The sequence below is a fragment of the Physeter macrocephalus genome, chromosome 15 (assembly GCF_002837175.3).
Source record: "Physeter macrocephalus isolate SW-GA chromosome 15, ASM283717v5, whole genome shotgun sequence".
Classification (NCBI taxonomy): domain Eukaryota; kingdom Metazoa; phylum Chordata; class Mammalia; order Artiodactyla; family Physeteridae; genus Physeter; species Physeter macrocephalus.
Window position 1 is genome coordinate 34,947,582 of NC_041228.1, and position 20,641 is coordinate 34,968,222.

At 42.6% G+C, this 20,641-nt stretch overlaps 1 protein-coding gene across 1 annotated transcript in view; it reads right to left on the reverse strand.

Annotated features, from left to right (window-relative positions):
• The window catches only part of GRHL2 (grainyhead like transcription factor 2), a 162,524-nt gene that overhangs the window by 14,759 nt on the left and 127,124 nt on the right, over nt 1–20,641 (reverse strand). Inside the window, exons 10-13 of the mRNA XM_055091164.1 lie at nt 14,978–15,065; nt 14,345–14,484; nt 9,899–9,930; nt 720–811 (exon numbers count right to left, since the gene is read on the reverse strand). Of these exons, the coding sequence (XP_054947139.1) occupies nt 720–811; nt 9,899–9,930; nt 14,345–14,484; nt 14,978–15,065 (352 nt within the window). The remainder of the gene's footprint in view (nt 1–719; nt 812–9,898; nt 9,931–14,344; nt 14,485–14,977; nt 15,066–20,641) is intronic.

A 20,641-nucleotide genomic window follows, 5' to 3' on the forward strand; every position in this document is an offset into this window, starting at 1 on the left:
CAACAAATAGGAAACAAAAAATTCTCAGTAACTAAAACCTCAAGCCTGTGCAGATGGTGGACGTACGGTAACCTGACTCATTAAAAGCCCAGTGCTGTAGGCGGAAGGTCTCTGGAAGCTCCTGGTGTTGGCTACAGCAGGATGTGGGGAGAAAAGCCACCACCTCCCCTTTCCCCTTACTCCCAGGAGGGACAGTGAGTCAGCACAGCATCGAGATGCTGAGCAAGACACGGACAGGCCTGTGCTTCGTTTCTTATTCTCTCGGTGAAGTGGAACAAGATCCCTGACTGAGAGAAAATGAGTAAGTTGTGATGTCACAGAAAACAGGTTCCCTTACTTGTACCGTGATTAATCGTTTGCGTCCATTGAAGGACTCTCAGCTGCTGGTGCTTATGAGAGGGTCCTGGCAAACACAGCACGAGTTTCTTTTTAACCTTACATCTCACTGCTGGAGTCAGTATATTCACTACATTTCCCTCAAGGTAAAGGAAAGAATCAGTGCTCAGGAAGAATAAATGTTTGCTTAGGGTGTTTAAAAAGATAAGGTTTAAAGCAAAGGAGGAGACTGTGGACTTCCTGTGTCAACAAAAGCATCCCCAGACGAGCACGCAACCACAGGCACATGGGCCGGGCCGGGCCGGGGGCTCTTCTCAGTGAAACGTCCCCACCACCATTCCTGATTGGAGCAGCACCAGGGGAGGGCCTCAACGGGAACGTACCTCGCTTCATTCCTTCTTCCTTCATCTGCTTAGAAGGTGCTGGACCAAACTCCTCTTCCATGGGCCTGAACATCCGTTTCACAAGGACACTGCTGCTAGAAAAGATGAGGAGAAAGTGTGAATTAAGGAAGGCACCCGGGGTGTCAACAAAAAGGCGTATGGATGTGCCAGTCCCTATCTTTTCCCTTTGTTTACGCCATCCCTTATCACAACTGGATCCACGCACCAACCTCCTGCCTCCCCCCTCACAGGTCCCAAGTCTGCATGTGGGGCAGAACACACATGCCAATATCTTTCATGCACGGCCCTGAGACGTCCTCCTTGCTGCTGAACACGGATCCACCGAGGTGAGACCTCTGGGTTTTACCCATTCCGTTCTGCACCTAACCCCCCACTTCCTGCTCAGAAGACCAGGGCTGGGGATGCGGGCCTGAGCCCTGTGTTTGTGTGGTCTGCAAGTTACACAGCCTGTCCCACCTAGCTAGGGCCTGGGTGTCCTGCACTTTCTCGCCAGCCCCGAGGGCACAGCGTGACCTCTGGAAATGGCATGGGCCTGCCTTGCTGGTTCTAAGTTATGAGGCTGCCCTCGGTTCCTGCTGTTCCACAACTCCATCAGCTTGGAGCAGAGGAGACTGCAGTGGCCGAGGTTCCCTAGACCTGGCCCTTCCTTCCTCGTGGGAGAGGGTTTCAGTCCCCAGCTGGCCAGTTCTGGTGGCTGTGCATTTCCTCCCAAAGTCTCTGTCTTTCTGGGCACTCTAGGGAAGGGAGGGCTGTTCCAGAGGAAGGAAATTAGAAGAGCAGATTGTCACTGAACAGAAGTCATTGCTGCTGAGTGTCCCCTCAAACTCATATGCTGAAACCCTAACCCCCAGGAGGATGGTATTCAGAGGTCCGGGCATTGAGAGGTAATTAGGCCCTGAAAAAGTGGTAGAAAGAACACATAGTATAAAACTGTGGACAGTCCAAAAAGTACTTCTATTAATTCTAATAGTTTAAAGTATTAAACCAACAAGGCTTTAAATTACCATCTTCTACTCTAGGTGGTACAAAATTACGTTTATGAGCCCTTAATAAGACCACGCTTTTCATCAAAGCGCTTTTCATCTCCTTGGTCAATTAAGTCTCATGAGCACGCTGTGAGCCAGCAGGGCAAGGACCAATCTTATCCCTATTTCGGTGATGACCAAACTAAGGCTCAGGGTGTTATGTGTCTCATGCAGGGCAACGCAGCTAAAAAAGTGGAACAGGCTGTTGAGAGAACCCAGCTCTGAGGAACAACCTCATGATAAAGTACTCGATAAACCTGAGATGCTGATGAGTGAGGGCATGAGAAATGATATTCAGAGTCGGCATTCTATCTTGTTCCATGGTAAGTCAAACTATGGAAATAGCAGAAGAAAAACTCAAACTCAAGTCCCAGCTGAAGGTGGTAATAAGTTTTTAGAGCACTGTTCCCTCTATCTTTCCCTCACTTTTCTTTAAAACCATAAAAGCACGTCATACTGTTCTGTCATGTCTTGGAGCTGGACTGACCACGACCCTGGGAGCAGAAGATTAAAAATCTATTGACCTTGCTCTCCATGACCAGTAGGTTAATAATGGGTAAATAGCCTGAAACATCACCAGACACTCTTTCATGCTGTGTTAGGGTTCCTAAACTAGGGATTTTCTTTCTCTCGTCCAGAAAGATTTATTTACATTTTTCCAGGTCTGTTGACTTTTGACAGCACCCCATTCTGAGCATGACAAACTTTGCCATTAAAATAACATCTTGGATAAACCACATTTCTCTTGGGAGTTCAGAAATGTTTTTTCACACTTTCAAATCTATAAACCCAGTAGGAGTCAATAAGCTTGTGTGGTCTGAATTCAGTGGTTTCATTTCTTTTCAAAGCAAGGCGAGAAAAGAAGGGCAGAAATGACTGCCCAATTGATAGAAAGAGTAAGGAGTTCAGGCCTCCTGATGTCCTGTTCAATTACACTGGCTTGTACCACAAAAGGACAAGAACAAGGAAAAGGTGCTTTCTCTGACATCAGTCTCCGTCCCGTGGGCACAACGTGTTAACCTGTGGAGGGACTCCAGGTCCAGCAACATATGAAATCATTGCTTTGTGGGGTCAATCTCAGGGAAAGCAAGTCCCTGAGGTGCAAACAAAGGATGGCTAAGTTTCATCAGAAGAAAAACTGGGAAGGTGTTTGGATCTGAAGCCTGTCTCTGGACATACTTGGCAATGTTGAGCCCTACCTGTCAGGTTGAACCACACTAGGCATCAGTAGCTAGGTGAGGAGGTACCAAAATAAAGCACGGAAAGGACTTGCAGGCACCATGGAGACATAGTTTGTCTAGTTCACAACTCTGCTTATGGCCTATGTAGGCTGATGACCACGTCTGCCCTAAATAAATTAACATCCCTACCCTTTGTTAGCCTCAGAAAAGAGGAGGCGCTCTTATGTTCAAGTCCTCACAAAGTCTTTCACATTATGGAGTAGAATCTCAATTAGTTTCTTTTCAACAATAAATCACTCTGGGGAAGAACCTATCATCTCCAACTGACTTTAATCAATGCTAGTTCAGGGTCTTGATAGAATTCATCTGACACACTCAGTAAACACAAACCAAAATCAAAAAACAAACCCCACATATGTTTAGTAACAATTATGGTAGTTAAGAGCTTACAGTTGTAAGTAGTAAATAACTAGGTCAGTAGGCCCCAGAAGGGTCATTTTAAGAGGAAATACAGATATTTCTGTTTCTGGCTAAGATGTTGTATCTTGTGGCAAACCAAGCAATGTTCCAGCCAAGAACAATGTAAGTAACTGTAAATATATAAATATATATATATATATATATTTATATTTAATCTTATTGAAGGTATTGGACACTACTGTTGAGTCAGCCAGAACCTGAGAGCTGAGATCTCAGAGGAGAAAAATGTGAGAGGTGAGCTGATAGTCAGTGGGCCACTTTCCTCTCGAAGCATTTGCCATTTCTCAGCTGGGAGTAGAGGATGGTGATCTCAGCAGAGGCACATACTTACGGGCAAAGAAGTCTGCACAGCTTTTGGCAATCTTATGGTGTTAGAGAAACAGAAATTGGTATTTAGGGCTGCAAAGGTATTCAGGACTAATAGGAAAACGTCCAGAGATTAGAGAAGCACAGAGAAGTAAGCCAGACACTACAGTATTCCTTCCCAGGTATTTACCAAGTTTTTAAGCTGCACAGGATAAGAGAGTAAGAAGTTAAGCAGAAAGCCCTTGAAACTCATAGAGGAGGCTTGGGTAGTCTCCCCATGCTAAGGAGACAAAAATTGAACTTCAAGCTCCATGAAGGAAAAAGACCCATAGAAAGTCCCTCAAAGGTACAATCTAGGAGTTAGGATGAATTAGAGGTCATCTGAGGTTAAAATAAACTGCAACCCAGCTTTGGGTCAGTTCTGTCCCTGACTCAGTTATGGTGATCTGTTAACTCAGGCTACATACCAGAGGAAAGGGAAAACCTTCTTAAGGAAAAATATGGTCATCCAGAGCCTCCATAATTTTTATGTATATTGTTCATCATTCAATGATTATCAAATATTAAACAGGACCAAGGGAAAAACATACAATAGAAACAGACCCAGATAACATACTTAGAGCACAGTTATTATTATGTTCATGAAAATAAATGACAAGACATTTAGAAGTGAAGTTTATTAAAATAAACCAATTAAGTGGAAGTCCTAGAACTAAAAAGTGCAATAGTTGAAATTAATAACTCAATAGATGGGTTTAGTATATTGGACCTAGCAGAAGAGAGGATTTGAGAGTTATCAATAGAAAATATCCAGGCTGGAGCATGGTGAGTAAAGAAGATGGACATTTTAGAAAAGAACATAAAAAACATAGGGACAGAATTAAAAACTCTAATACACATTTAGAGTCTCAAAGGAGTGGGGAGAGAACAGGGAAGAGCACTATTTGAAGAGATAACAGCCAAGAATGTTCTAAAACTGATGAAGGACATCAACCCACAGATTCAATGAGTGGTATAAAATACCAAGCAGGGGGAAAAAGAAAGTACAAGGAAAACCCACACATAGTAACATCATAAAAAATTTGAAAACCTGAGAGAAAGAGAAAAATTTTAAAGCAGTCTTTCCCAAATGAAAGAAAAAAGAAAGAGAGGAAGGATGGAAGGAAGGAAGGAAGGAAGGAAGGGAAGAAAGAAAAGATTACATTTTAAATAGCAACAATAAGACAGCTGACTTCTCAACAAAAAATGATGGAAACCAAAACTGAAAGAAAGTAACTGCCAACCTGGAATTTGATACCTAACAGAAATACCCTAGAAAAACGATTACAAAATAAAAACATTTACAACAAATAAACAAATATGAGAGAATTCTTTGCCAAAAGTTCCACAACAAAAGAATTATTAAACAGAATTCTTCTGGCAATAAGGAAAGGATCCCATGTATAACTGAATCACTTTGCTATACACCAGGAACTAACACAACATTGTAAGTCCACTATACTTCAATTAAAAAAAAAAAAAAAAAAAAAGGAAAAGGATCCCAAAGAGAAACAGAGAAATGAAGGAATGAAGAGCAACAGAGAGGGCAAATGTAGGTTAAATTTTTAAAAGGAGGCAAAGCTTAGTTCTAAGAGTCTTTAGTTCAAATCTTCCAATTTGCAAAATGGCTAACTAGTATACAAGCAAGAATAACTGCTACTAATATAAGAAACTGATAAAAATCTGCTACTCTGAGGGATGGTAAACATGATTTTCATTTCCTTAAATATTTTCTAAAAATCTTCCTTGTATATCTGATGCAGATTTGAGTATTACTGGGTGGATTTTTTAACTGCAATATCTAACAGTAAAAATAAAAATACATCAATTGAAAAGGGGGTGGGCCTAGAAATTCCCCAGTGGTCCAGTGGTTAAAACTCGGCGCTTTCACTGCCGTGGGCCTGGGTTCGATCCCTGGTCAGGCAACTAAGATCCCACATGCTGAGCAGTGTGGCCAAAAAAAAAGAGAAAGAAAAGAGGGTGGGCTTCTTCCAACTGCATGTGAATCAATAATTTTCTTGAAATAAAAGGTTTGATTAAAACAGACACGAGGATGCCCAAATTTTCCAAGAATCCCTGTGCCCCCAATGCAGTGCAGAAGCCACAGAGCTGCTAGACTTGAGGGGACCTCACTATAGACTGGAACGGGAGGCACCTCTGTGGGGACCAGTGTGGACAGAGGCTTAAGGCAAGAATGGTTTTCCAGGAACTAGAGGTCAGATGGAGATGGATACCAGATCCCCAGAAATATTGGAAATAGAATTTCTCATCATGCATGATATTTGCATATCAATTTAAATACTATTTCAGGGAGCGTAAGACCCTCCCCTCTTCCCCATAAGAGCCATTCATGAATCCCCGGTTAAGGGCTCAGCTCTACAGAAAATTCCTTTTGTCTGGTTTTTCTTTCCATTTTTCTTCATCTTCCTCTCTTCCATTTCTCAATGAAGTATCATTTATTTAGGGCCTGAAAAGGAACCTTGGCAATAATAATAGCTCTGTTTTTCTGAAAGCATCTTCCATGTATCAGGGCATTTTACGTATTAATGCTTCTAATAATTCTAGCAGGTAGGTATTAATATTTGCTATTTTTAGATGAGGGAACTGAGGCCCCAAAAGGTTGTTATCTTAAGTTACACAGCTTGTAAGATCAATGCAAGACTCAAATCATGGCTGCCTGGCTCTAGAGCAGTGGTTCTCAAACGTTGCCGTGCATTAGAATCACCTGGGGACTTTAAAAAGGTCTCCATGCCTGAGCTGCACACATTTACCAATTAAGTCAAAATCCCTGGAGATGGTCCCTGTATGTGAGTATTTTTTTAATGCCCTAGCTTGATTCTGATATGCAGCGAGAGACCTGCTGCTCAGAGATGGTGTCCAAAAGCCTCTGTATCTGTTGTAGCCCCCGCCTAGGAAACAAGCCTGCATGGGGTGTGTGATCCCCAAATTCAGCACCAGAAGTCACCCCAAATACTTATCACTAGACAGGGAGGCAGGAGCAAATAGGTGTTGCTCTTTTTGTTTAGTTTAGGTACTTAGCTGATGATGGCTCCCCATCCCACCTCATCTGAATTTTCTCTAGTTTCTCTCTTTAATTGCACTCAGGTTTGCTGGCACTTCAGGCCAGAAAGCTCTCCTCCTCATGAACAAGTCCGTGTCTGGCCACCACTCTGGCTTTGGAGTAGTTGGGAGAGGGCCCTGGTTGCAGCTGGGCAGGCTGTGTCCTCCAGCTGGTGGCTGCCTGAATGACGCTCTCCAGCGCTCAGTTAGATGCTTTAATACTAACTGATTTATGCCTGGCAGGGAGAGAGAAGAACTGGCCAGACAGTCCTGATCTGATGAAGGCTAAGCGAATGCCCGTGAAGGTGGTTCTCCCCAGGGTTCGGTGAACTGGCCCCCTCCGCCAGGTACACTCTCCTAGGCTTGTCACAACCTCGGTCCGAAAATCCAAACGGTGTGCCTTTGTCAAGGCCAGAGAGGCATCACGATGAGGGCCTGTCTCTGGATGATTCCTTGGCAGCCACAGATCAAGAATTACGAGGGTTAGGTGATAGGGCGTGATGGCCAAAGGCAGGCATCGGGAGTGCAGCTAGACCCAGGTTCAAATCCTGCCTCTATCACTCACCAGCTGTGCGGCTGAGAAGTTTCCTGATCTTTTGAAGTTCCAGTTTCCTCACTATAAAGTGGAAGTAAGTATAGCATCTTCCCCATGGGAATTTTGGAAGAATCCAATAAAATAAGCCATATAAAGCACTTAGGACAGTGCCTAGCCAAGGTATCCAGTGAATGCTGATTACCACTTTTACATGTAACAATAGCCAAGTACCTACTATGTGTTAACCCTGGGCTCCCAGGCCGCCCGTATTGCTCAATCGAACTCTAATTAGAAGATGGTTAAGAGTAAGAGCCTTGGGCCTCAGGCCTCATGATTCTGCAATAAAAGAGGGGAACTGTTACAGAGAGGCCAGGCCAAAAGAGGTAAAAGTAGGTCAATGAGCCACCTAAATGTTGCCGGCTTGCAGGGAAGGACAGTCAGGCTGAGGCAGATTCACAAGCGCAGCCTGCACATGCAGGAGCATTTAGGTCCCAGGCGTTTCTTATTCATAACACTCAATTTTCTCACAAGAGATCTTACAGATCGCCTTACACGAAATCCTCATTTTACGATGGAGGACACCGAAGCCCAGAGGCCGGGGAGGTGGCCCCAGGCTTCACACTGGTGAGAGCGGCAGAGCCCGGAAGTAGAACGCGGCTTCCTCAGCTCAGAGTCAGCGTTCTTTCCATGACGCCACCCTGTCCTTTGTAAACTATGTGAACAACAGATTACAATTGCTCGTGCTAAATAAGCGTTTCTGTTCATTCCCACCCATGGAATATATTACCTCTGTACCAATACAAAAAGAACAATCTAATTATGTATTTAGAAAATTTGGAACTCAGAATTTAGAGGTCAGATCCTGGACAAGGCTCTGTTCCTAACCAACTAGGGAATTATTAGGCTCTTTTGAGATTCTCTATCCTTTAGAGGGTGGCACTTTTTCTGTAAAGTAAATATTTAGGCTTTCCAGGCTAGACGGACAGTCTCTGCTGCAACTACAGCAGCGTCTCTGTACTCAGCTCTGCTGTGGTAGCACCAGGACAGCCAGAGACAAGACACGAAGGCATTAATGCGGCTGTATTCCAATTAAGCTTCATTTATGGGCACTTGAATCTCATAATTTTCAAGTGTCATGCAATATTATTCTTCTTTGGGATTTTTTTCAACCATGTAAAAATGTTTGCAAACAGTACAAAAAGTATTGGGCCTTGATTTGGCCCTTAGGCTATAGTTCCCTGAGCTCTGCTCTAGGAAATGAGCTCAGGAATATCTGTTCCACTTACTTCACTTTGAAATGTTTTACAAGTAAATACGTTAATTGCATAGGGAAGAACAGGGAAGCCCTGGTTTGACTACAGTTTGAAACACCAGTGATCTAGAGAGTTTAGTGATACACATGTAATTAATGCAAACCAAGACTTCAGTTGTATGTAAGTAATGTTATGTAGATGAAAAATGAATGTAGTTCTAGATTGCTTTAAGAGAAAAACAGCATCCAGGTCATAAGAAGAAATTATCCCAATATAATCTCCAACTCATGTGGTTCAGAACATGTGTATTTCTGAGAGCCAGCTTTAAGGAGACTATTAACAAATCTGGTGGTACCCCCTGCAGGGGGAATTAAGATGTTGAGAGCTAGAACTATGTTTGAATGAGTAGGAAAGGTTGAGACTTATCCAGAGAGCAGAAATAGAGCTAATGGGTCAAAAGAAGACAGACATCAGTTCAACAGACAAACTTCCTGGAGCTGGAACTGACCAACAGTATCATGAGCGATCTCATACAGTGAGACTATTCAGAACATTCCCATCACTGGGAACATTCAAGTAGAAGCTGGCTAACCACCTATCAAGGATGCAGTATATTGTGCTACATTGCCTAGAAGACAGGGTCAGCTAAATGACCTTGAAGGTTCCTTTTTGGCTCTAAAATTCTAGGAGTCTATACAATGAGTTAATGGATAGAAAAGCACTGTGCAGAGACTTGATGTGCAAAGCACTAGGAGCCTTCAGTGCCCCTGTGGAAACCCTCTCCTCCCCTACAGTCCTAAGGACAGGGACAAGGTTCTCAGCCTGCCCAGCTCCCATCCAGACCAGTCTCACCACTAGCCCACGCAGCTCACTCCCCACAGGAGGCATGTGGGGGGGCCCAGGTAGCACTAAAAGTAGGACAGGCTGTGTCCTTGGCTCCTGCCTCAAGCTCAGCTTGATCTTGTGTTGGGGCCAAAGATTTCAGTAATTGGATTATCAGTGAAAGGGCGGAATCGAAGAGATGTATCACTTCAAAAAAAACAGCTAGTTCTTCAAAGGCAGATCATAGAAGGAGAGAGGGGTGAAGAGAGACTTGGAAGGAGAATGGTATTCCCCAGCCTTCTTCCAGACAATCCCCAGAGTCAAGGCTTTCCTAGCTCTGAGTCTGGAGGCTGAGCAGACATTCTCACTCCCTGCCCCATTACCCTGTGCTTGGAAACCCATTTCCACTGACATGAACTGACTTTGGGTGCTTGAGTGAAAAGACTGAGTGTCTTACCCTTCTCGTTCATCATCCGTGTTGTAATACACCTGTGGAACAAAACAACAGGCTTACTGTAGGTTGGACACAAGAAATGGAAATATATTACATGATGCACAGACTTTCCTAAGGCATTACACTGTCTCAAAAAAGACAAAAGACAAATCTGTTTAATGAGGCTGCACATGTGTGTCTGAGGAAATACAAATTTAACCTCTTCATAGTCTCCCTAGGGTTAATTCTTAGATTTTAATGAACTAAAATTGGAAATCAGATTACCTATAGCCCTAAGCCAAATCTTGCTTTTGACATTAAGGAAATATTTTAGCAAGGTCTAAAAATCATTGTTTACAAAGGCCTTGGAGCAGGGCCCGTGAGTAACCAATCCCATCCAGTCCACAGGAGAGCCGACTCCAGACAGAGTGCTTTGGAGAAGGGCGGGGAACAAGAAGTCCCCACGGCAGTAACCCCAGGCCTCTGTTTTTTCCCCAAAGGGACCTGGGTTACCCTGGCATCCCACGACCACAAGAATCTAGGAGTCAACTACCCTCAGGCCAGGGAAGGTCATTTAGCTCTAGGAGGTGTTCTGGCCAGAAGGAAAGGTGTTCTGACCACCTTTCGGTGGTCAGCGTGGCAGCAGGCAGAATCAGATTTAAAGACATTATGAAGCATCCTTATTATTTTATGCAACTCTGGAAATCCAGAGGGGATCTGCTATGTATGTTAAGTCCTCTTCATCCAATTATTTATGACAATTAACTGTGGGCCTTTTGTGAGCTTTAACTATGTGCTGCAGGACCATTTCCATTCGGGTGAAGAATGAAACTCAAGTTAGGGTCCAACATTCACACATTAACTTCAAAAGCCACCTCTGGTTCTAGTCCATTTCTTCACTGTCCCTGCTGCAGCCACCTGGGAGAGAAACAGCTGTGTCTAGACTGACGCTCTCCGTGGAAACTTTCTCAAAGGCTCGTGGCACTTCTAGGATGCTCCCAAACCCAAACTTAGTTATATTAACAAAGCTCGTTACCTGGAACTCTTTGGGAATGAGTCATGCTAGTCATTAGCTCGGATTTCCACAGGGAACTTTTTCCTCTTAAACTTTTTAATGTCTATGGTTGTACTGTATACTTTGTTTCTTCTCAAACAGAGAACAATGAAGGTAACACGTTTCCTGCCCACACCCCAAGTTTCAGTGTGGCATCAGAGCACTGGGATGTGCTAGCAATGGGACTGTCTGTTTAGAGGCATATAGAGTGACCCACATAAGCAAGGGAGCCTGAGCCATAGCACTGGACACACAACTGGATTTGGGGGAAAAGTTCCTGATGTTGGCTTGTCTTTTGCTGGTTTCTTTAAACGTGGCCTAATACATCCACCCTGCTGCACCACCCTGGTAGGGTGGGTAATGGACAGCTCTGTGCAAAGGCGACTGGTGACCCAAAGCTGGAAGCAGCCTTCTCTTAAGTGTCCTCCTGGCCTCTTGAGCAGCCTCTGCTGCACTGTCCCTATCACCTCCTTGCACTGTCATTTCTCCTCCTTGCATGTAATGACCCACTGTTTCTTCCTGGTTGGCTGTAGGGCTTATTGCACGAATTTAATTTTTAGACAGTGTTTCTCAAACTTTAGAGTGCATAAAAACTATCTGGAGAACGTCTCATAAATGCAAATTCCCAGAGTCCCCCTTCAGAGATTTTAATTTGAAAGGCCTGGAATGGAACTTGGGAACCTGCATTCTTATCAAGAACACCTATGATCTGGGGGGTAGAGGGTTTACAGGCCACAAGTGGGGAGACGGTTCTTGAGGGTGTGAGGGAGGAATGATGTCCTCCCTGTGTTCAGGTGCCTTGAGGAAGGCTCATACCCGCCAAGTATATGTTATCCAGTGGGATGATGCCTCTGCATCCCACAATTTCTCCCAAGCTCCCCTTGTCACTTCTTTTTAAAGGCATTCCCGACAAAAGCCACAGTGCGTATCAGGACTTTAGCGTGAGGAGAGGGAGACTGAAGGTCTCCACAGAGCCTGCACGTTGGGTTCATGCCCTCATTTGAGGTTTTGATAACCGTCTGGTGAATGCACCAACCCACAAGTGAATCACTGAGATAATGAGGGAGCAGGGGACATGTGGGCTGATAGTGAAAATCCTGCTCCCCAGGCCACGTCTTTGGGTGACCATAGCTGAGGTGCCTGCAGCATGGCTCGGAGCGCTCACCGACCATGAAAGCTAAACAGCTGCTTGCTCCGCAGTTGTGCAGGGCTGCCACGTGGCTGATTTTACCAGGCTCACGCCTGCAGTGGTTACCACGGGCCTTCCTCCCCTACCCGCCCCTGCTCCCTTATGGTAAAACTGGCCCAGCTTTTGATCTGCCACAGCTGGCTCTCATTTTGCCTGTCAAAGTCAGCCAAGCCCTGTCCCATGCCCACTTCTCACGCCACGGCACTGCCCTCTTCCCTCCTGCCTCTGAACCCATCTCCCAAGGCTCCCAGCTTTTCTAAGAAAAGGCAGCCTTTAAAGTTCCAGCCAGCTACACAGTAGGCGCTCCTTTCCTTCGGCCAAGCAAGTTGATCAACCACAGGACATTCACGCATTGTTCTAGAGCACAGAAGAGTGTGTTCCTTTGTTGCCTGGAGCCCAGGCAGGCTCCCTAACTGAGCCCCTTAACTCTGACTCCAAGGCCACAGGGGAAGCCTGAGGCTCTTCAAGAAGAGACCCAGATAGCAGGACTTAACTTCGCAATGCCCCAGGGGACGCTGATTGGGCTGCTTTGCAAATCGCTGCAACCAACCTACGGTAAAGGCAACACTTTCCCTCTGATTCAGCCACAGGCTAGGAGCCCAGCTCAGGACACGGAGGGAGCAAGTGAGGCCAGAGGACTGACAGTCACGAGCAGTCAGATTTGGTCACTTTTCCTCTTAGGATTCATTTACAGCTTTGTGTATTTCAGAGAAATCTTGCCAAGAGAACAGGTCAGGCTGTCGGTTTTGACACTGGGCTGAAGCCAGAATCACAACAGTAAATAATAAGAGCAATTTAACTCAATTTTCCCCTCTCTCCTGGAAGGTGTGGACACCTAGCTTCAAAAAAATCCCATGTATTTACAAAGACTACATACACAAATCACCATCGTGTTCTTGGGAATTAAAAAATAAGAATAAAAATAGGTGCTGGCTCTCATAGCTTAATAAATCATAATATTCTTCCTTCTTTGTGTCCTTTTCCTATCAAACAAGTAAGACAAGATGGGAATGCTAAATTTTAGTGGAATGCACTCTAAGAAAAAACTATGGGTATTTTGTTGCCATGTTGTGTCAAAAACAGCAACTTTTAAAAAAAGCCCTGGTTGTACAACTGCTTTGTCTCATACACAAAATATTCTCCAGAAAGAGAAAGTTAAGCTGATAATGATTTCTGCTTCTAGACTAAGGTCAATTCTAATGAGTGTCTGAACGCTTAGAATGGAAGAAAAACTGGAATGTGTCATTATGCACCTATTTCTCAACAGACCTTTCCTCAGAAGACTCTGAGTTTAAAAGAAAACTCATCAATACAAGAGTCACTGAACCCAACTGGTTTGGTGAAAGACAATTCTGGCTAATGCTGGGGAAGTAATTATCTCGCAAAATTTTAATTCATAACGTAAAATAAATAATACTAAAGACATTACAAAAAATCATCCATCTCATAGCCCTACTCATCAAGTATTACAATTTGTCTTGTTCAAATTCAGGTATATATTTGGAATCACAGTAGAGATACAAATGGCTATTGTACTTTTTTCCCCACTGAACATTATCATAATGAGTTCCTATGTTGCTACATAGTTTTCATAATTATAATTTTAGTGGCTGCATAACATTTCATCAACTTGAGCTACCATAATGAGTTAATTATTGGATTATAATATTATTTCTATAATTTCACTTATAGATATACCTAGAAGACAGGAACTTTTTTTAAAAGGCTTGTCTACAATCTCATTTTTCTCTTGGTGTGAAATTATTTATCTATTCAATGGAAACTGTTAATTAACTAAGGGAAAAATTGTTGATAGAGTTTTATTTAATCAAAGAATTTTTCCTCTTGGCAACGTTCTAAAGTCATGGGTGCAGTTCAATTTCCCACCATTAGATGGAGCTCCATCGCATCAGGTGGATCCCACATGACAAAACTAACAAAACAAAACTTTTCTTACAGGTTATCAGCCTTCTTACTTTCTTCCTCTTTCATTGCTTTGTCAACACTTCGAGATTATCAGCTCACTCTCACCTTCCCCTTAGTAAGTTGGTTTCCTCTCCTGAGACATTCCTTTCTATAAAATTCCATTTTCTGTAGGGAACAGCTGACTTTTTGTTGAATTCATGGGTTTTATTTTTAAGATCAACAGTGCCTGAAGTGATGCTGTCTTAAGGCTCTACCAGCCCAGTGAATGGATGGCAGGCGGATGTTAGCAGGGAGGCCATACCTGTCCTGTCCTCTGCAGGTTTGCAAAGTGAACATCGGGTATGAAGAGGACGGGCTGGGAGTGCAGATCAGGCATTGTCTTGAAGTAGGTGATGTCGCTCTTCTTCTGTAACGGTATCGCCGCCAACTTCCCATCAGAGGCTGGACACGATCACAAAACCCATAAGTGAGAGGGTTGTGAATGACTAAGAACTCTCACCTGTAAGATCTAATCTTAGCTAAAGTCCATGATTGTCTCCTATGAAGCTTCCCAAACGCCATAGATGTGAACACACTTTAAAAGCCTCCCCTCTCCCATCACCAAACCAGCAGAAAGAGTGTGGACTTGGCGAGAGCACCCCTGATGGGGAGCTCCGGTCCCCTCTTGCCCTCCTGTCCCTCTCTGCACCCTAGATTCCTTGTCTGGAGAAGGAGGATGTTGGTCTCCTTGACACTAGAAAATCCCTCCTAGTTCGAACATTGTGATCATGTGATTCTATTTACTTTTAACAGGGACAGTTCACCCCTTCTCCACTGCTAGGGAAAAGCAAGCCATCCCTTGCATGTCCATATTTTACCTGCAACCCACTTCTTTTCACCCATTCCCCAGTGGATCTGGCCCAGACAAAGCCTACCCCTTCGCAGCCACACTCACAGTTGTTGCACTGGGTTTGGGAGGCCTGGCCTTTCCCCTTCTTCCTGTTCTGCTTCCTCTCTTCGTCTCGGATTTTTCTTTCTGCTCCCTGACAGGGAAAAACAAATGCAGACGATGCGAGGCATGTTACCAGAGCAACTGTCTGCACACAAGCCACAGAGGTAAGAAACAAAACGTGGGGAGGAGAGCCAGGCAGTCCCGTTTCCATCCTCCGGCGAGGTCAGGCCTCCACTCTGAAGGCTGAGACTGCCCCTTAGTTTACACTACATTGTTGACCTCCAAGGGATCCCACTCTTCCCAGAGTTCCCCCTGTTCCCTATCGCAGTGAAGCCGGTTAAGTAATTTTACTGATTATAATAAAATGTTGTAGGATGAAGCATCAGCTCGTTAACATCATTCCTGGGGACGGAGGAGGGGCGTTAAAGTTGAGTGCGAATTCCCTATAAAATTTTTCCTTTGCTCGTTGGTATGGAACTATAAAAAATCATTACAGTAGGGGAAATGAGGGAGGGCATAAGTAAACTACCCAGGATTTAAGATCATTTTGTACATACAAGTACGATTTGGGGTTTTGTCTTAATATGTTCATATGCTCTTGGAGATGGTGCTCATGTGACCGAATAGAAAAGAGGCTGGTCTATTTGCCTCCTTTTTGCTCCTCTGTTTCTTGTATTTTGACTTTTTCATTGGCTTCTCTTGCCAAATCCATCTGACTTAACCAGTTGACCGTCACCTTATGTCTCTTGCCTTCTTGGCCTTCCATGATTCTTTGAATATCTTCTCTTTCTGGTCAGCTTTGCTAACTCATTTTCCTCTTCTCACTCCCCAAATACAGACATTCCAACACAGTTTCCTTTTCTTTTCTCTCTCTCCATTCTTATGACAGAAGAATTCATCTACACTCATATTTCCATGGTGCTCTAGACAGCTGACATCCAGATACACACTCCCAGCCTAGACTCCTCCCCTAGATTTCAGATCTGCATTTACTGGTCTTGCCCTTCGTGGCAGCTGTTTAAGAAATAGTAAAGTAAGGACTGGCCAGCAACCTCTACCCCTAGAAACCGCCCCCAAGTTATCACACACAAAAGAGATAGATTGGCGAGTATACAACTTACTCCTTCTGTTAAACACACACACAAATCGATTAGAAAGCAAAGGACGAGGGGACTTCCCTGGTGGCGCAGTGGTTAAGAATCCGCCTGCCAATGCAGCGGACACGGGTTCAAGCCCTGGTCAGGGAAGATCCCACATGCCGCAGAGCAAATAAGCCCATGGGCCACAACTACTGAGCCTGCACTCTAGAGCCTGCGAGCCACAACTACTGAGCCCACGTGCCACAACTACTGAAGCCCGTGCGCCTAGAGCTTCTGCTCCGCAACAAGAGAAGCCACTGCAATGAGAAGCCCACACACCGCAATGAAGAGTAGCCCCCACTTGCCGCAACTAGAGAAAGCCTATGCGCAGCACTGAAGGCTCAATGCAGCCAAAAATAAAAATAAATAAATAAATTTATTTTAAAAAGAGGCAAAGGACAAAGTGGTGAAAATACTTGCAATAAAATATCATATAAAGTGTTAAATCATTAATATATAAATAATGATTCAAATGAAAAAAACTGACATACCAATAAAGAAATAGACAAGAGCCATGAAATAGGCAATTCACAGAAAAGGACACACAAATGGTTTCAATTGAAATATTGAAATACAGAGTTTGCTTATCAAATTGGCTTTTTAAAAAAAAGCTGATTCCCAATTCTGGCCAAAGTAAGGCCATGACACAACAGGGGGATGTATGGTCAATCAAGGTATCCATCATGGCTTTAGAGCTAATTCTTGAAGAATGAGTGATTACAGCTAATCCTGATGGGGCACATCCTCTGTGGCAGGTGTGTTCTAAGAGCTTTACATAGGTAAGATTTGGATAGTTATAATAGTTTAATCAGATATTTTAAATACGCATTTTTATGCTAAAAAACTTCTTACTACCAAAAGGGAGTAATTATTTCACAGTGCTTCAACTTTTGAATTGTCACTGATGTTTATAAATCATAGAAATTCATAGAAAGAGGGAGAAATAATATAGAAATATTTCTTTTGCAAGTCTCTTCAAGATATACTAAGGTTTTGTAGAGTTTTTTGTCTAGATAACGTATATTTTCAGAAAATAAAGTGTTAAATGCACAAACATGACTGTTCAAATGGGTGTGAAATATAAGCAAAATGCCACTATTATTCATTTTTATTGTGTCCAAGTAAGACATTTTTCTCTGTATTGGAAAGTCCGTACAATATGGTAATTACTTTAAGTAGAAATATGGCAATTCATCTATATAAATTACAACTCACCAAAGACACACCCCAAGGTTTGTCAAGCAATTTTATTTTAAATTGGTGTTTTATTTTGTACAATTGCTGTGAGAAAAAGGTCTGAAAATAATCTGTTTCAGGATTTATATATGTTCAATGTCAATTATTAGGAAATAAAGTCACCTGCTTATTATTTTACAGGTATTCTTTGATATGCCAAGCCCAAAGGATTAACATAAAACATAGAGTAGCTCTCCATAGAGCCTAGTCCTAGTACCACATCTACGTAAGAAATTTCCTGCCCAGAAGGCTCAGATATCAGCACACCAAAACAATTCTGATAGTATCCAAACTTAGGAGAGCCACAGTTCTCATATCTATAATAAAGCTTTGACTTCACAATGACCCAGGGCAGCTTTGATACATTCAATTAACATAGAGAAAGCATCCTTGAACATGACCTTCCAAGAATTCCTTTCCTTCCTTTGATTATTTGTGACCCAAAGCTTCTAGAAAATAATCTTTTCACTCTCATTAAAGCACAAAAAAGTCTAGTTCTTCCAGAATAGTATATTTTCTGCAAATACCAAATTTATCATTTGAAAATAATTTCCCCCACTTATAAGTACACTATGGAGTGCTAAATTTGAAAAAAAAATATGCCTGAGGATTTCCTGATTATATTGTGATCACTTTTGCCACCTTTTGAGAGGGGATGGCTATCTTTATTTTTTTATTTGACACTTAAATTGTTTCTCTTAAATTTATTTTAAAAATGTGGCCTTCAGGGGCTTCCCTGGTGGTGCAGTGGTTGAGAATCTGCCTGCCAATGCAGGGGACATGGGTTCGAGCCCTGGTCTGGGAGGATCCCACATGCCGCGGAGCAACTAGGCCCGTGAGCCACAACTACTGAGCCTGCGTGTCTGGAGCATGTGCTCTGCAACAAGAGAGGCCACGATAGTGAGAGGCCCGCGCACCGCGATGAATAGTGGCCCCCGCTTGCCACAACTAGAGAAAGCCCTTACACAGAAACAAAGACCCAACAGAGCAAAAATAAATAAATTAATTAATAAACTCCTACACCCAACATCTTAAAAAAAAACAAAACAAAAAACTGTGGCCTTCAATAAAATGGACAACCTGGAAGAAATGGACAAATTCTTAGAAATGCACAACCTTCCAAGACTGAACCAGAAAGAAATAGAAAATATGAACAGACCAATCACAAGCACTGAAATTGAAACTGTGATTAAAACTCTTCCATGCCGCAGAGCAAATAAGCCCATGGGCCACAACTACTGAGCCTGCACTCTAGAGCCTGCGAGCCACAACTACTGAGCCCACGTGCCACAACTACTGAAGCCCGTGCGCCTAGAGCTTCTGCTCCGCAACAAGAGAAGCCACTGCAATGAGAAGCCCACACACCGCAATGAAGAGTAGCCCCCACTTGCCGCAACTAGAGAAAGCCTATGCGCAGCACTGAAGGCTCAATGCAGCCAAAAATAAAAATAAATAAATAAATTTATTTTAAAAAGAGGCAAAGGACAAAGTGGTGAAAATACTTGCAATAAAATATCATATAAAGTGTTAAATCATTAATATATAAATAATGATTCAAATGAAAAAAACTGACATACCAATAAAGAAATAGACAAGAGCCATGAAATAGGCAATTCACAGAAAAGGACACACAAATGGTTTCAATTGAAATATTGAAATACAGAGTTTGCTTATCAAATTGGCTTTTTAAAAAAAAGCTGATTCCCAATTCTGGCCAAAGTAAGGCCATGACACAACAGGGGGATGTATGGTCAATCAAGGTATCCATCATGGCTTTAGAGCTAATTCTTGAAGAATGAGTGATTACAGCTAATCCTGATGGGGCACATCCTCTGTGGCAGGTGTGTTCTAAGAGCTTTACATAGGTAAGATTTGGATAGTTATAATAGTTTAATCAGATATTTTAAATACGCATTTTTATGCTAAAAAACTTCTTACTACCAAAAGGGAGTAATTATTTCACAGTGCTTCAACTTTTGAATTGTCACTGATGTTTATAAATCATAGAAATTCATAGAAAGAGGGAGAAATAATATAGAAATATTTCTTTTGCAAGTCTCTTCAAGATATACTAAGGTTTTGTAGAGTTTTTTGTCTAGATAACGTATATTTTCAGAAAATAAAGTGTTAAATGCACAAACATGACTGTTCAAATGGGTGTGAAATATAAGCAAAATGCCACTATTATTCATTTTTATTGTGTCCAAGTAAGACATTTTTCTCTGTATTTGAAAGTCTGTACAATATGGTATTTAATTTAAGTAGAAATATGGAAATTCATCTATATAAATTACAACTCACCAAAGACACACCCCAAGGTTTGTCAAGCAATTTTATTTTAAATTGGTGTTTTATTTTGTACAATTGCTGTGAGAAAAAGGTCTGAAAATAATCTGTTTCAGGATTTATATATGTTCAATGTCAATTATTAGGAAATAAAGTCACCTGCTTATTATTTTACAGGTATTCTTTGATATGCCAAGCCCAAAGGATTAACATAAAACATAGAGTAGCTCTCCATAGAGCCTAGTCCTAGTACCACATCTACGTAAGAAATTTCCTGCCCAGAAGGCTCAGATATCAGCACACCAAAACAATTCTGATAGTATCCAAACTTAGGAGAGCCACAGTTCTCATATCTATAATAAAGCTTTGACTTCACAATGACCCAGGGCAGCTTTGATACATTCAATTAACATAGAGAAAGCATCCTTGAACATGACCTTCCAAGAATTCCTTTCCTTCCTTTGATTATTTGTGACCCAAAGCTTCTAGAAAATAATCTTTTCACTCTCATTAAAGCACAAAAAAGTCTAGTTCTTCCAGAATAGTATATTTTCTGCAAATACCAAATTTATCATTTGAAAATAATTTCCCCCACTTATAAGTACACTATGGAGTGTTAAATTTGAAAAAAAAATATGCCTGAGGATTTCCTGATTATATTGTGATCACTTTTGCCACCTTTTGAGAGGGGATGGCTATCTTTATTTTTTTATTTGACACTTAAATTGTTTCTCTTAAATTTATTTTAAAAATGTGGCCTTCAGGGGCTTCCCTGGTGGTGCAGTGGTTGAGAATCTGCCTGCCAATGCAGGGGACATGGGTTCGAGCCCTGGTCTGGGAGGATCCCACATGCCGCGGAGCAACTAGGCCCGTGAGCCACAACTACTGAGCCTGCGTGTCTGGAGCATGTGCTCTGCAACAAGAGAGGCCACGATAGTGAGAGGCCCGCGCACCGCGATGAATAGTGGCCCCCGCTTGCCACAACTAGAGAAAGGCCTTACACAGA